The sequence below is a fragment of the Hemicordylus capensis genome, chromosome 4 (genome assembly GCF_027244095.1).
Source record: "Hemicordylus capensis ecotype Gifberg chromosome 4, rHemCap1.1.pri, whole genome shotgun sequence".
Taxonomy (NCBI): Eukaryota; Metazoa; Chordata; class Lepidosauria; order Squamata; family Cordylidae; genus Hemicordylus; species Hemicordylus capensis.
Window position 1 is genome coordinate 51,876,321 of NC_069660.1, and position 16,817 is coordinate 51,893,137.

General features: G+C 46.2%; 1 protein-coding gene across 4 annotated transcripts in view; it reads right to left on the bottom strand.

Annotated features, from left to right (window-relative positions):
- Positions 1-2,573: 2,573 nt before the first annotated feature.
- Positions 2,574-16,817, bottom strand: part of LOC128323988 (cryptochrome-1-like) — a 30,388-nt gene continuing 16,144 nt past the window's right edge. For all 4 annotated transcript variants that reach the window (XM_053248027.1, XM_053248025.1, XM_053248029.1 and 1 more), the window contains 3 exons: positions 16,262-16,359; positions 5,688-5,798; positions 2,574-3,137 (listed from right to left, as the gene is read on the bottom strand). In XM_053248027.1, coding sequence (XP_053104002.1) covers positions 3,052-3,137; positions 5,688-5,798; positions 16,262-16,359 — 295 coding nt within the window. In that variant the 3' untranslated portion in view covers positions 2,574-3,051. The remainder of the gene's footprint in view (positions 3,138-5,687; positions 5,799-16,261; positions 16,360-16,817) is intronic.

Consider the following 16,817-nt stretch of genomic DNA (forward strand, 5'->3'; position numbering starts at 1 on the left):
TGAAGAAAATGAAGATGTAAAAATATTATGGGACTTCCGACTACAAACAGACAAACATCTGCCACACAATACACCAGATATAACGGTAGTCGAGAAGAAAGAAAAACAAGTCAAATAATCGACATAGCAATACCAGGGGATAGCAGAATAGAAGAAAAAAATAGAAAAAAACACAAAATACAAAGATCTACAAATTGAAATTGAAAGGCTGTGGCAGAAAAAGACCAAAATAATCCCAGTGGTAATTGGCGCCCTGGGTGCAGTTCCAAAAGACCTTGAAGAGCACCTCAACACCATAGGGGCCACAGAAATCACCATCAGCCAATTACAAAAAGCAGCTTTACTGGGAACAGCCTATATTCTGCGACGATATCTATAACAACAGCAACAACATTGACAATAAAATTCTGGCATTCCAGGTCCTTGGGAAGGACTCGATGTCTGGATAAAACAAACCAGTCAATAATACCTGTCTGACTGTGTAAACAAGAAATAATAATAATTTGCAAACCCACCCCCTCAGGACCGAACCAGACCGGGGAGGTTCGAAGGGTGCCGGACAGAACTGGCCCGGTCAGGTTTGAGTCCAATCTAGACTCGAACCAGATCGGGGCGACCGGTTCCATTAACACCCCTAGCACTTCGTAATGTTGCAATGAAGGCCTTGGAAAAGATATTTAGATGCCATGACGTGTCTATACCTACAAAGATTAGAATCGTTTGGACAATGGTTTTCCCCATAACACTCTATGGATGCGAAAGCTGGACTTTGAAGAAGCAAGATAGAAAAAGCATTGACGCTTTTGAACTTTGGTGCTGGAGAAGACTTTTGAGGATACCATGGATAGCCAGGAAAACAAACAAATGGATCATAGAACAAATCAATCCAGAATTTTCACTCGAGGCACAAATGACCAGGCTCAAACTATCATACTTCTGATTATGCGAAGACTCAGCTTCCTTGAGAAGTCCATAATGCTGGGGAAAGTTGAAGGAAAGAGAAGAGAATGACCAACAGCAAGGTGGATGGACTCGATTACAACAGCAATGGATGTACCACTGAGAGACATTAAAGACCAAGTTGAAGACAGATCATCCTGGAGAGAATCTATCTATGTGGTCACTAAGAGTTGACACCGACTTGACAGCACTTAATCAATCAATCAATCAATCAATCATCTTGCAAAAATGAGCATTTTTGTTCTGTTTCTGCTGCTAAAGTTCTGGTTTGTGTCTTTACAGATTGTTCTCAACCAGTGTTCCTTCTAACAGGGAATGTTGACTACAATTCCCAGAATCCTGTGCTGCAATGGCTTTTGCTTGGGGATTATGGGAGTTGTAGTCAACAACATCTAGGAATCCCTGTTAGAGGGAACACTGTTCTCAACATTAATCTGCAAATCAATCCAAAATACTTCAGCCAAAGTAATACCTTTTACCACACTTCCACTTACCTTTTTACCATTTTTACACTTATTTCCTAATGCACTTTGTATTATGTTGAGACTCCTTGTCTGTTACTTTATAGCTCTGCATCACTCTTCTGTTGTCTGCAGTTCCCTTTTCTCTTCTTGCTATGCTCACATACAGGTCCTCTGTACTTCTTATAGACCTCTTCTAGCTGACACTAGACATACCGAAGTCCTGCTGAAAAGAGTTAAACTCAACTCTCCGATTGAAATCAATTGCTCTTAAAACTGCTTCATTTTGGTTGAACTGCACCCTTCATGCTCTTCCCCCTGCCCCCCACCCCGCATGCTGCACAGCATAGTTGAAACAGTTCCTCCCATACAATCTATAAGGTTGCATTTTATCTCCATTATCTTTATATATAAAAGCCTTAGGACATATGTAACCAATCCCATGGTATGTGGCACATCTCGTGAGAGTTCTGACAACACTCGCGCAGAGAGAGAGAGAGAGAGAGAAGGCATGGAGGAGGAGGCTGAGGAGTGGATGGAGGGGCAGCTGCTGCCAAGGAGGAACAGGAGGGCCGAAGAAAGAGCAGCGGCATGACTCAGTCTCCTCACGAGGAGGATGGCCAATCCGGGGCTTCCCATCCGGCCTGCACAGATGGCCCTCAGTAGTACTCTCTCCCGCCCCAGCTTGGCCATCTTCCTCATGAGGAGACTTGGTAGGGCATCAGAAGCCAGCAGTTGGAGCTGAGGGAGTGAGGAAGTGGAGGGGGGGCTCCAAGTGGAGTGGCTAAGGGTGGTGGTGTGGAGGGGTGGCTGAGAGTGGGGTGGGTGGCTACGAGTGGTTTGACTGACGCTGAGTAATGAAGCAGGGGCTGTGGTGGGACTTTAAGGACAGCAATAAAGTCCTAGCACGCAGATGTTCTGCGCAGGGCCCGCTAGTTTTTATTTATTGTATTAGCAAATATCTCTCCTAAACAAGATTTTTCTTGACCACCATAGATTAATGGGTGTTTGTGCTTTCTAGAGTTCTTACCCTCTTCCTGCAATTGCATTATGAATCATATCAACTCCGCTGGGAAACAATTGTGTTGGTTTCATATTTTGTACAGCAAAGCCCAAGGGACAACTTTTGTCCAAGTCAAACTCTTAACACAGTAGTGTGAAAGCATTTTATTAAAATTATCCCACACCTTTGCTTGAATAACAAGTAATAATAAAATAATATTACTTTTGACTGAACACCAGTCAAAGCAGTTCCATAAAACCAGGGTGTCCATGCACAGTAACCATAATATTTCCTAATAGTCAATATTTACTATAGTGGTATGAGCCATCTGCATAGCAAGTTATTTTATGAAGGGTTTCAAATCAGACATTCTAGAAAAAAATGTGGTTTGCAAAGGAAACTGATAACAGAAAATGTACAGCATTACTTGCATTATATAGATAGTACAAATGAATTTCAGTCCATTGCAACTTTTTGATTTCTAGAAGTCTCTAGAAGGTTTGATTGTCTGCATCATAAACGTTGAATCTTCCTGGATGAATCAGGCTTACTACCTTAAAAGGAAGTCCGATAAAGTAGGACTTACAAATAAACATCAATAGGATAGGGCTGTCAGTTTATACTTCATTATTTCTGGCAAGTTTTCTTTTTTTTAGTATTCTCTTCAGAATGTTCACGCTTCAGCCTCATTTCCATTGGATCATCAACATCATCTAAAAAGGAGGAGAAGATCATATTGCTGGATGACTGTTCAGAGATATAGTAGCTGAGAATCTGGTCTTCAGTTTTATTGGCAAAAGACAGAGTATCTGGGTTTTAAGGCCAAGGCCCCTTATTTAAGGATAGTAGTACCTAATAGTTAAGAGAGTACTAGAAATGTAACTGCAAATAAGCTGGGATCCAAAAAGCTACTCAACCCCGCATTATATCAGGGGGGTGATATAATTTTTCTGATTTGAAATGTGGTTTATCATGTGGCATGGGGAGTTGCTATTTTGATTTTCACAGGAATGTAGGAAGCTGCCTTATACCAAGTCCATGCCCTATACCGAGTCTTATACTGAGTCCATTGATCCATCTAGCTCAGTATTGTCTACTGACTGGCAGGGGCTCTCCATGGTTTCAGGCAGTCTTTCCCAGTCCTACCTGGAGATGCCAGGGATTGAACCTGAGACCTTCTGCATGCAAAGCAGATGCTCTACCACTAAGCTACAGCCCCATCCCCTAAAGAGAATATCTTACAGCAGACAATGCTCTCATGTAGTCATCCATCCAAATGCAAACTAAGGAAAACCCTGCTTAGCAAAGGAGACAATTCATGCTCACTACTACAAGCTGGCTCAAGCCCCTTTGTCAAAGCACAAAGCTTCACTGGGCATGCAGAAATAGTTATGCATTTTTTTCAGATACTGGCCTCAACAGCTTTAAAGATACATAACCAATATTATACTTTTAAGAGGAATTAGTTCCTAGTATATTCCCATTTTTATCTCTAAACACTAAACAGTAACAAACATACATAGAGGGACATATAACCTCCAGAGTTAAGGAGGTTAAAATATATAAATTGGCAGACATGCTGCACAGCTTTATGAGGGCAGAACAAGAGCTTCGTCCTTGCAAGGAGTCTCTAAACTAATAGTGCATGAGGCTTGCTTCGCAGCAGTGAAGAGGGAGAGGGGGAAGTGATTATCACTTCTCTCCCGTCCCCAAGAAAGCCCTTTTCATGTCCAGGAATATGTCTGTGAGGGCTGCATGACCCTCATGGATGTATCATGGATGTAGGGACACATTTAGGGGTGCTGAAAAATGCTTCCGTGGGAAGGAAAGATCAATGAACATTAGTCCCCCCGGTGACATAGAGGGACTCTGTACAGGAGGCCCTCAAATATCACAGGTTCATCTCCGTGGTTTCGCCCATGTGTGTATAACTTCCCTATATACCAATTTAGTTACTGTGGGGGTAAGCTTTAATCAATTGCAGGTTTTCCAGTTGGGAAACCCCTTTAATTACCCCCTAGTGAAATTAGGATACTTGGAGCAGACAGCATGCCAGCTGAGATGCAGCACGCAGGCTACTCCAGGAGGCTTAAAGTTAAAAAACCCACTCTCGCCCACTTCTCAGAAGTGATGTGCCCGGATCGGTCCGGAGGCCATTCTAAAGACCTCCGGACTGGTCTGGACCTGGACGGTTTGGGCGATTCAGGTGGGGGGTTGCTTTAAGAGCACGGGGAGGGTTTACTTACCCCTCCCGCCTCTTTCCCCCTCCGGCGCCCATAGTTCCTGTAGTATTTGGGGCGGCAGGATACCTCCCTGCCGCCCCTTCCCCCATTTCACTTCTAAAGGCTCCCAGAAGTCTTCTGTGTGCACGCACATCGTGCGCGCGCTTCACGTCTCCATGACGTGCACGTGCGCAGAAGACTTCTGGGAGTCTTTAGAAGTGAAACGGGGGAAGGGGCAGCAGAGAGGTATCCTGCTGCCCCAATTACTGCCACCACCAATTACTGCCGCTGCAATACCTCCTTGCCACCCCCCGCCTTAGGATATTTTTAAAGACGTGAAGTGCGCACGCAGAAGACTTCTGGGAGCCTTTAGAAGTGAAACAGGGGAAGGGGCGGCAGGGAGGTATCCTGCCGCCCCAAATACTACAGGAACTACGGGCACCGGAGGGAGAAAGCGGCGGGAGGGGTAAGTAAACCCTTCCTCCGCTCTTAAAGCAACCCCCCACCCCAGTGCCGGACCGCAGTTCAGCGGTTCCATGCACACCCCTACTTCTCAGCAGCTTGCAGAGTTGAATATTTAAACTTTCAACATCCTGGAAAATTCAACATCAGCTGAGAAGCATGCAGGCTGCTCCAAGAGGTTTAAAGTTTAAATATCCAACTCCATACACCAGTTGAGAAGGAGCACAAGGGTGGATATTTAAACATTTAACACCCCGGAGCAGCCTGCCCACTTCTGAGAGGTTTAAAGTTCAAAAACCCAACCCCACACCAGCTGAGAAGAAACCTAACCCCATATTCAGGCTATTTATTTATTTTTATATACTGCCCTTTGTCTTAAGACACACACACACACCACCCTGTTAGGTCTGATATTTAAATATTGCAGATTCCACATTAGTAGAACATTCCTCAAACGTTACCCCAGTGATATTCAAGGGTATCTTGTATTACTAAATGCTGCAAAGACACTTTACATGCAGTGATTCCACATGGTTAGTGGGATGTTAGCAATCCTGTCTTCAGGAATCCCTGTTTTACCTCTTGTGAGCTGAGTTGTTTTATACTGTTCTTCTCTGACTTGCTTCATCAGTTGTAGATTATGATCACTGACTTCTTTGTGGTTTACCATAGGAAACGGATAATCTTTACCTAATGCAAAACACAGGCAAACAGCAGTACAAATATAATTTATTTCAAAATAACTTCTCAAATTGATTTGTGGCAGATATTCGACTGGCAGAAAACATTTATTTTCTTGACTACATACCAAATAAAAAGGTTGCTTAGCTGTAACTGATGATCTGGTAGAGATCCGTCGATATCCATAAGAATGGAGTTCTGCGCCTGTGCAGGAGCTGAACGGTAGCTATGCCTGAGCTTGTCGAAGCGCCCAAGCCACGCCCCCACGCTGTGGCGTGCTATATAAGGTGTGGCCGAGGCGTGAAGTCCCTCAGTTCTTGGACGACCGCCGTGGAGGACGATCATCTAGCAGGTAAGTTCATCCACGACGAATATGAGAGTTCAAATGAGCAGAAGGAGGCCACACACTTGTACGCACATAGATGTAGCACTACTGCAGAGGGGAGGTCGGGAGGGTCTTATGGATACTGACGGATCTCCACCAGATCATCAGTTACAGGTAAGCAACCTGTATATCTGGTTCGAGATCCGTCAATGCCCAGAAGAATGGGTGTTTAGCAAGCTCCATAAGGAGGAGGGAGCAGTAATCGCTAGTGCAACACCTGTTTTAAAACACCTCTCCTGAAGGCAGCCTCCGCAACAGAGCGAACGTCTATGGCGTAGTGCTTTACAAAAGGGAATTCTGAGGACTAGGTAGCAGCCTTACAGATGTCCTCAAAGGAGACCCCAGAAAGGTGTGCAGCAGAAGAAGCATGCGCCCTGGTGGAGTGGGCTTTTATGGCTTCTGGAGGTGGTTTATCTTGTAGATGATAAGCAAGCAGAATAAGTTCCACCAACCATCTCGACATCATTTGCCTTGAGATTGGGGAACCTTTAGTCGGCAGGGATTCTCAGCATTGGGTCCTCAGATGTTATTGGACTTCAACTCCCATAATCCCTAACCAAAGGCAACTGGGCTGGGGATTATGGGAGTTGAAGTCCAATAACATCTGGGGACCCAATGTTGAGAATCCCTGCTCTATAGGATATGAATAGTTAGGTAGACAGTCTGAACACCTTTGTGTGGTCCATATAGTACAGGAGGGCACGGAGTACATCCATGGCGTGCAACGAACGCTCAAGAGCAGAAGCAGGGTTTCTGAATAAGGTTGGTAAGATGATATCCTGGTTTAGGTGGAATTTGGATACAACCTTTGGTAAGAACGAAGGATTGAGGCGCATACAGACTTTGTCTGGGTAAAATATCGTATAGGGAGAATCTACTCTGAGGGTTGTAAGTTCACTCACACGTCTAGCAGACGTGATCGCAATCAGGAAAGCTGTCTTCCAAGAGACCAACTTCAGTGAAGAGGTGGCCATGGGTTCAAAAGGAGCCTGGGTTAATGATGACAGGACTAATGACAGGCTCTAAGGTTCCACTGGAGATTTGATTGAAGGGTAAACCCGTGAAAGGCCTTTCAGGAAGGCTTTGCTCAACGGGTGCAAACATAATGTACTTCCATCGCAACCCGGGTGGTATGAAGACAAGGCGGCTAGATGGACTTTTAGGGACACATTGGCTAGTCCTTTTGATTTTAGAGTCGTGAGGTACCGTAGAACTTCACGGACTGGAGCACGTTTAGGAAGGAATCCTTTGATGCATGCGTAGGTCTTAAAGCGGCACCATTTGCTCTGGTAGTTCTGGCGTGTGGATTCTTTCCATTGATTGAGCAGAATATGGTTTAGCAGACTATCCGCCATACGGTCAGGTGGAAGGTTTGGACGTCTGGATGCAGAATGTGACCCCCGTCTTGAGTGAGTAGATCTTGACGGCAAGGTAGATGTTTGTAGCAGTTCCTTGCCAGTCTGCGTACTTGTGGAAACCAGGACTGTCTTGGCCACCAAGGTATCACCAGGATGCAGTTGGTTGGATTGGACAGTAGGCGGGCTACCACTCTGGGTATTAATGGCAGAGGGGAAAACATGTAAGATGTTTCCAGGGACCAATCTAGTTTAAAGGCATCCCCGAGAGATTGAGAGTCGTGGCCTGCCCTCAAGCAGAAGCAGCTGCACTTCGTATTTTCAGAGCATGCAAAGAGGTCCACAGTGGGTCTCATCCAGAGGTCAAAGAATGGAATCACAAATTCTGTCTGGAGTTCCCACTCGTGTTGATGGTCCTGCAGGAAGATCCAGCTGAGGTCATCCGCCAAGGTGTTGTCCAGGCCCTTGATGTATACGGCTATTGGTGTCAAGGTCTGGCCAGCTGCTAAGGAAGTTCACAAAGCAAGCAGAGCTGCTGAACTCGGATACGGCTTGGCTGAACGCTGTCAGCAAGGATGATTTACGAACGTTGATTCTCAGCAATGAGTTGGAGGCTGGAGATGTTATTTATAGAGCAAGCCGAGAGCTCCCAGCTGGTAGGAATTCACGGCTTGTCAGCCTTCAGCAAAAGGCGTTTGCTCCTCCTAACAGCCTCTAATAGCGTTCTGTGTCTCATGATTCTGCGCTGTTGGGGAGTCATTGGTGTTTCACTAGATAGCTCTCCTTCGCATTGGTCCCCCACACCTTCTGCTGACTCAGGTTGCCGTGCCTGCTCTAAATCATTAGTCGGATCTACCACAGCCGTCTCATGAACGCTGACAGCCGGGCTCTGCCCCTCAGACATTCCTAAATCAGCTGGGAAGTTGACAGCTTCCCCTTCCTCCTCGTTGTCGGAGCTCAAGGGCGTGACAATTGGATAGATCTGGTGCTGAATACACCAGTGCCACATCTGCACACTGAGGGCGCACAGGCTGCGGGACACCGTCCCTCCTTGGCGATTGATATAAGCTTGTGCCATCGTGTTGTCAAGGTGAATCTGGACGACTTTGCCGTGAAGGATCAGCAGGAAGGCTTGTAAAGCCTGGAAGACAGCCAGGAGTTCCAGGAAGTTGATGTGCGGTTGGGCTTGCTGTGGGGACCACTTCCCCTGGATTTTGTGGTTGTTGCAATGGGCTCCCCATCCTTGCAGGGAGACATCTGTAGCCATCCAAATCACCAGCGAAGGGGCTTGAAAGGGAACTCCACTGAGCAGGTTCCTGCAATTCGTCCACCAGGTAAGTGATTGAAGTACCTGTGGCAGAAGCAGTAGGTGCTTTGCTTGACTGTCCCTGGTGGGATGAAACACTGACAGGAACCAGAATTGGAGCTTCCACATTTTTAGCCACGCAAAATGGATTACCGTGTTGCAAGATGCCATCAGGCCTAGCAGACATTGTATTAAGCAGGCTGGTTGTAAAGGCTGTTGATGGAATTGGGAGACAAGGTCCTGAATGCAGGTGAATCTGTCTTCCGGTAGGAATGCTTTTTGTTGTACTGTTTCCAGGGTTGCCACTATGTGTGAGGTCACTGGTGCTGGGTCTAGATGTGACTTCTTCGAATTTATTTGGATGCCCAAATCGTGAAGTAGGTCCACTACATATTGGATGTGCGAACATAATTCGCTTCTGTCCCTTGCAGTAAGGAGCCAGTCGTTTAGACAAGGATAGACCGACACACCCTTGGTCCGCAGATGAGCAATCACTACCGCCATACATTTTGTAAAAACCCTCAGGGCGGTGGACAGTCCGAAGGGCAATACATTGTATTGAAACACGTGGTGACCGATGGTAAACCATAGGTATTTGTGATGACAAGGCCGTATGTTGATATGAAAATAGGTCCAGCGTCACAATCCACTTTTCTCTCTGGAGCAGTGGAAGGATCTGTTGCAATGCCATCATATGGAATCTTTTGACGTGGATGAATTTGTTCAGGCAGCGGAGATCCATAGTTGGCTGAATGCCCCCGTCTCTCTTGGGGATCTGAAAATAACGTGAATAGAACCCCTCCCGCCTGTCCGCCCATGACACCGGGGCGATAGCCCCTTTTACCAGTAGCTCCCTCACCTCCCGATGCAATGTGTCTGAGGGAAGAGTGAGTTTCACCCCTGAGAAGTACAGTAGAGATCTGAATTCAATCGCATAACCAGAAGTTGTAATCAGCAACCAGCGATCCGATGTTAGGTGCTGCCATGCGGGGGCATGGCCTGTCAGCCTGATGGTAGGCTGGGACGGAAGGTTGGAGTGATCTGTCAGGGCAGATGTTAGGGCCTCCGCTAGCGGGAAAGAGGGGATGTGAGGTGTCAGGGAGTTGAAAGGTGTCGATGGGCGATCCACAATCTCAAAGATGCTTCTGTGTATCCTGCAACTTTGAGGGCTGGGACTGAGGAGCTTTCCTCTTCTAATGGAAAGGGCGGCTTTAGTATGGTAGAGTATTTTTTTCTAAAATCGCATCTATCCTGATATTTATATGAAGAATGGTACTTGCCATAGGTATTACGGTAAATCGTTGAAGATGTGGAGGTGGACGGATGTGAGGTGAAAGTCTTAGCGGTAAATTTTGATTTTCTTTTAAGCTGCTCCATGGTTGAATCGGTTGTCTCACTAAAGAGACCAGAGCCATCAAAGGGTAAGCCTTCTATTTTATCTCTCATGTCTAACTGGAGGCTGGTGGACCTTAACCAGGCATGCCTCCTAAACATAATGGCTGCTGTCATTGCCCGTGACTCGCTCTCTGCCAAGCTTTTGGCAATACTGAGCTGTCTGCGAGTCAAGTCCCCTGAGCTCTCTAGGGTTTGACAGAACTTGGTTTTAAACTCCTCGAAGGAGAATGAGTCCAGGTCGCCTTCCAACATTTCCCAGAGGCCATGTGCATATTTAGCTGTGCAGGCTGTGTAATTTGAAGGGGTGTGCATTTTGGAATTTTCTTGTTTCGATTTGTATCCGAATCAAAACACCCCTGTTTTGTTTTGTACCCAAATTTTCTGAATCCGAATCAGCCCTGCTTTGTTTTGTAGCTGAATTTTCCGAATCCGAATCGATTTGGATTTTTAAAAAGGGTCCCAGGGCAAAAAGAGTGGGTGGTGGTGGTAGTGTCCAATGGGTGGAAGCTACCACCCAAATTTCAAAGGAATTAGGCAAAGGGCTGATTTTTTGTGAATTTTTAAAGTTTACACATTTTTAAGAATTTTCCCATAGGGAATAATGGGGATTCCAGCAAATGTATCGCTTCAAATCAAGGGGAAAGGGATGACCCAGAGCAGAGTGTGGCCAATGGAGGCAAGGAAACTTCCAGAATTATCTCAGGAACATAGGAAACTGCCATATACTGAGTCAGACCATTGGTCTATCTAGCTCAGTATTGTCTTCACAGACTGGCAGCGGCTTCTCCAAAGTTGCAGCTGGGAATCTCTCTCAGCCCTAACTTGGAGAAGCCAGGGAGGGAACTTGAAACCTTCTGCTCTTCCCAGAGCGGCTTCATCCCCTGAGGGGAATATCTTGCAGTGCTCACACATCAAGTCTCCCATTCATATGCAACCAGGGCAGATCCTGCTTAGCTATGGAGACAAGTCATGCTCAACCACAAGACTAGTTCTCCTCTCCATTGGGCAAAGGGCTGATCTTTTGTGAATTGTTGAAGTTTACATGTCTTTTTTACGATTTCTCCCATAGGGAATAATGGAGGTTTCAGCAGCCCCATAATTCCACTTGGGGGGCACTGGGGTTTCCCAGAGCAAGGGGTTGTGTAGTGCACATAGGATGCCAACCACCTCCATACCCACAAGCCCTTGGGGTACTGGGTTTTGTGTTTCTGAGGTGTTCATTGTAGATTCTCTGGTAGCATATGAGATTTTCAGTGAAAAACAAGAATCCACTCTCGTATGCTACCAGAGAATCTACACTCAGAACACCACAGAAACAACAGAACCCAGCACCCCATGGGCTAGCAACCCTTCCCCTGGCCAATGTGGGGTCAGTAAAGAGTGGCAAGAAGCAAAAGAGCCAATGGGGAACAAGTAGGGAATTGTCAGCAAGTCAGCCCATGATTTAGGTCACCGATCAGAAGGCTGGAAGGGTGGGAAATTCAAAGAGATGTCAAACGCAAAATGGAGACTGACTCAGAGATCACCACAAAATGGAGGTCCGAAACAAGAAAACGTTTTGTAGCCGAAACAGGGACGTTTTGTTTTGTATACAAAACTTTTGGATCTGGAAAATGGGTGTTTTGTTTTGTCTACAAAACACCAGAAACAGGCTGTTTTGGGTACAAAACGTTTTGTATCCGAAATGTTTCGCACATCCCTAGTAATTTGCCACCTTGACTGACAGGCAAGAGGTTGAGTAAACCTTCCTCTCCAGTAAAGTCTAGCTTTCTACCCTCCTTGTCTGGAGGAACCGTGTATCTTTTGCCAGTCTTGGATGCTGTGGCACAATCAATCACCAGGGAGTTAGGCGCTGGGTGTTTTAAAAGGTAACCATTGTCCTTGTCCTGAACCCTGTAGAGGTTTTCCAACTTCTATGAGGTTGGAGTGGAGGTGTGCAGTACCTCCCAAGCACATTTGGCTGCCCTAGTGATGAACAGTAACATTGGCAGGGCCACAGAGGCTGTGGATTGTGATTTCAGCATAAAATTATATACCGGATCATCAATGGTGGCTAATTGCGAGCAGATGTCTAAGCCCAGAGCATCAGCCATAGCACGAATTTGTTTGTGATAAGCTTTAAGTTCATCATTAGGAGAAACGTAGGTTACCGGTGCTACATCCGTAGGTGGTTCCACAATTCCAAAACTAGCAACTTCTGGGTTGGATTCAAAATCAGAGGACATGTAATGCTCCAAAGGAGAATCAGCTGGTGGACGGTCGTCCTTGGCTGGGCGTGGGGTAGTCTGTGTGGCAGATGTAACCAGAGGTACTGGTATTGTTGTCTGTGTGGACTCTGAGCAAAGGCGAACCATAGAAGTCTAGGAAGCTTGTTGGGCAACGGATGGGGGAGACGTTTGAGTGGCTACTGACCAGAAGGTAGAGTAGGGCCGGGCCAGTGTAATGGGTCTCCAAGGCCTGTAGCTTTCATCCCCATATGGGCCAGCAGGAGAAGTGGTACTCAAGGAAGGGTGGCAGTACCCGCAAGAATGCCAAGGAGTTGGTTGCCGCAAACGGCTGGGTGACAGTGGAGCTGAATGTAGTGACACAGAGGCCACCCCATGTTGTGGTGGTTCTAGCTTCATTGATGGGAAGCCAGTAAATGTCAAGTGTCCACTCGACATCGAGTCCAACAGTGAGAGGAGAGAACAAGTCGCCGTTGGGAGAGACTCCTCCGCGTCGACATCTATGACTTGGAAGGCTGGCAAAGGCGCTCGATATCGAGGGGTGACATGAGTCGAAGCAGAGAGGATTGGGGTATGTAACGTGGAAGGTAAGTGCACAGTAGCTTGTGGTGTCAAAGGAGAAGCCGAGGATGCCAGAGGCATTGGAGCTGGCGAAGGAGCACTAGCTGTTGGCATCGAAATCGGTGTCGAAGACAAATGTTGAATGTTCAGGGAAGGATCGACATTGAACTGCATCGATGTCAAGCGGAGAACAGTACTTGTGGGCTGTTCGGTGTCAACCTCTATGGAAGTAGATAAAGTAACCTCAGGGAGCCATGGTATCGAGGGCTCGTCATCGAGGACTATCAATGCTGAAGGAGCGACCAATGGTTCAGGATACAGCGTAGATAGCATAGTGGAGTCTTTTGATGTCGAGGGTGTAGAAAGCGCAGGAGGGCGAGTCGATGTCGACGGCTGCGCCGAAGAAGGGGACAGTGTATGGTCCCATGGATTTTCTCGATCTCTTTGATGCTTGTCCTCATTTGGAGTGGGATGGTCCTCACCTCAACGCTTAGAAGCTTTATCATGTTCCTCCGAGCGGTGTGACGACTTTGAGGAAGAGGCAGAAGATGAAGAAGAGGAAGACTTAGACTCTGAGGGTTTCTTAGCCGGTGTTGACATCGAAGACTTTTCCGACGTCGAACATTTTTCCGATGTTCAATGTTTTTTCGATGCCGAGAGTCGAAGAGGGTTTTTCCGCCTTTTGCGCAGGTGTGGAGTGCACAGCAGACGTTGAAGGACGAGGCGTGCCTGGAGTCGAAGGGCTCAATACTTCATCATAAATCGCTGCTCGAAGGTGAAGCGCCCAATTTTTCTGAGTCTGTTTTGAGAAGGACAGACATATTTTACACGAGGAGACGTTATGCTCCTCTCCTAGGCACAATAGGCAGAGGTTGTGGAGGTCTTTTGAAGGCAGTTTCGCCCTACAACCCTCACACCATTTAAACAATTTTTTCTCGTCAGCCATAATCAAGGTCAGAGTCATTCCACGGTCCGTTTATCAGAAGTCATTGAAGCCAGTCCGAGTTAGAGCCAGAGAATCACCGCCAGCCTTTCCGTATTAAGATCCAACGAAGTCCGATTGCCAGTCCATGTCAAAAAAAGTTAACAAGATGGATGAACGATAGAGGAACTTTCCGATGAAGAGGCAGCAGACCGTAGGTCCAAGTCGCAAGGTGGTTGGAAAAGAACTGAGGGACTTCGCGCCTCAGCCACGCCTTATATAGCACGCCACAGTGTGGGGGCATGGCTTGGGTGCTTCGACAAGCTCAAGCATAGGTACTGTGTGGTTCCTGTGCAGGTGCAGAAGCCCATTCTTATGGGCATCGACAGATTTCGAACCAGATGATAGCACTTCTAGTTAATGAGTATGTCACTGTGCAGGAGCTTAGATCAAGCTATGTGCAAAGACATAATGCAAAGTACAGCATTTGCTGGGCCCCTGTATCATATAAACACACTGTACAGACAAGGAGCTAGTCAGTTAAAGACTATTTCAGCTAGTCAATTAATGTGTAAGTTGGAGGGATGAACCCCTTTCCCTTGCCAAATCCTGGAATGAAGGGAGCCAGCTCTCATGAGAAGCAAAGAAGCAAAGCCTTTAGAGATGCTGGTGGGGGTAGTGGTCTGGTTATTTTGGCTAGGGCCGCTTCTTGATTTGAGGGACTCTTGGTGAGTGCCCAAGCCCTAGTGGAGGTTTTTTCTTACTGGTGGGGACAGCAGTAGCCTAGAGCACTCCTTGGTGGCTGCAATCTTTCTTTGTTTTAATAAATAATGCAGTGCCCCCATTCCCTACATTGCAGCAATGGGGGCAGGGGCATAATAAAAAATAAAACTGGCAGCTGCCAGTACAGCTGCTAAGAAGTGCTCTAGCTTGTAGTTGTCCCAATCACTAAGACAGGCCGCTACAAAAATTTGGCTATTGCTTACTTTGGCAGTGGCAGCACCTTAGAGCACCAGCAGCTGTGCTGATGGTCATCGTGGGTTTTTCCCCTACAAAGAGTTGGGCATGGAGCAGGGTTTGGCTGTGGACCTCGGCCTCTGGTCAGTGCTTCACAGTCAACCTTTGATCCTGGCCCCGACCAGCAGATAGCCATAACTTCACTGCTATGCAGGGATCGGAGGTGTAAAGCAGTTCCCTAGCTGCTTGTCCCAGCAATGTAAACATTTAAAGTTGGAAAAAGCAAGGCAGTCCTGTTGCCCTGGTGATAGGGCATCTTCCCATGAGAACAGGCCCTCTCAAGGGAGCCAGAGAAGAGCTGGGGTGGCTGAAGCCAGAGCAACCCAGAGTGCTCTACCCTGCTCTACCCTGGGGGAAAGCCAGAGGAGGAGAATGGAGAACCTCACATCTTCCTAGTTGTGGCTATGAGAGGGAAAAGAAAAGGCATGGAATTAAAAAAGAAGTAAAATCCTCCAGTTTGTGCTATGCTATGTTATGTTCAAAATGGCTGCCTAACCCCCATTTTGTGTTGCAAAAGATTATAAATTCAAGATTGCTTTCTAACTCTTCTGTCTAGAGTTTGTAAATTTTTGTCTGGTTTTTGCTAACCCTGATGGGGTAACTCCCGAAGAGGTGAGTTGAGTTACAGACATAAAAAGGCAAGTGAACAGCTCCCAGCTGAGAGTGGGGTTGTTGTTTTTCAAACTGCTGGAATCACTGAGTGTTGTTTTGAGCTGCTGAAATCACTTGGAGCTGAGAAATCACTGGAAGCTGAAGTCACCCAGAGCAGCTGAGGGAACAGACTGAACCAGACTGCTCGCTGAGCAGAGAGACACAGACAGAGGCCTGTTGTGGAGCAGAGAGAGCAAGGCTGACTGGAGAGCTGAAAGAGACAGACCTGCTACAGAGCAGAGAGAAAGAGAACAGGCCAAGAAAGCATGTGTTTATCCCAATTTTATTTGTGCTCATATGGTTATTGTTTTCCATATCGAATATTTTGCAAAAAGCCTACTGTTTGAATTGAACCATTTTGTTTTAAGCACAATTTCACTGTTTTGATTCAACATTTGCACTTTTGTTTGTATTCCCCACCCATGTTTAGATGCCTCACCACTCTACCTAGTGTAAATCTGTAGACAGGGGTCTGGAGGGCTGTTTGGTAGAGGCAACCAGTAAAATAAAGAAGTCTACTCGGTGGCAGCGGTAGAGTTTGTCGGATCACAGGGCTGGACAAGACCAGTCTGTGACACATGGCAAGCTCAGAGACAGGCAGGTCCATCTCCCTGCTACCACACATAATGAAAAAAGCTTTTGTTTTGAGTATTACCCATAATGCAGCCAGCCTCTATCTGTGCCTCTTCTGGTGCTGTCCATGGTTCATAGATGTATTTGGAAGGAAAATTCTTCAGTACTGGAAGGTATTTTCTGAAAAATATAATTGGTTTGATTTTTCTTTCACCCTGAAGACAAATGCATGGCAAATTAGACGTAATAATTTATTTTTCTATGTAAACCACTTTGAGCACTTTTGTTGAAAAGCAGTATAAACATATTTGTAGTAGTAATCTGTATGATGACCTGAGGTCATCAGCTGAAGAGTATATGTCTCTCAGCTGTCTCTGTTGAGACAGAACTTAAGGAAGCAGGCTGATTTGGCAGCTTATCTATTCAGACACAAATCAAGTACACAGTCTGAGCTCCTAACAAATGTTAACAAGTTAACTCTGTTTGCTTTTATGGCGATTGGCTAGTAAACACTGTCAATCAAGAGGAATTTAAACTTAGGAAAAATTAAGGAAATTAATTTTAGGAAATTAGGAAATTAAACTTAGGAAATTAAACTTAGGAATTTAAACTTAGATAATTCCTAAGGGAGGGGCTTT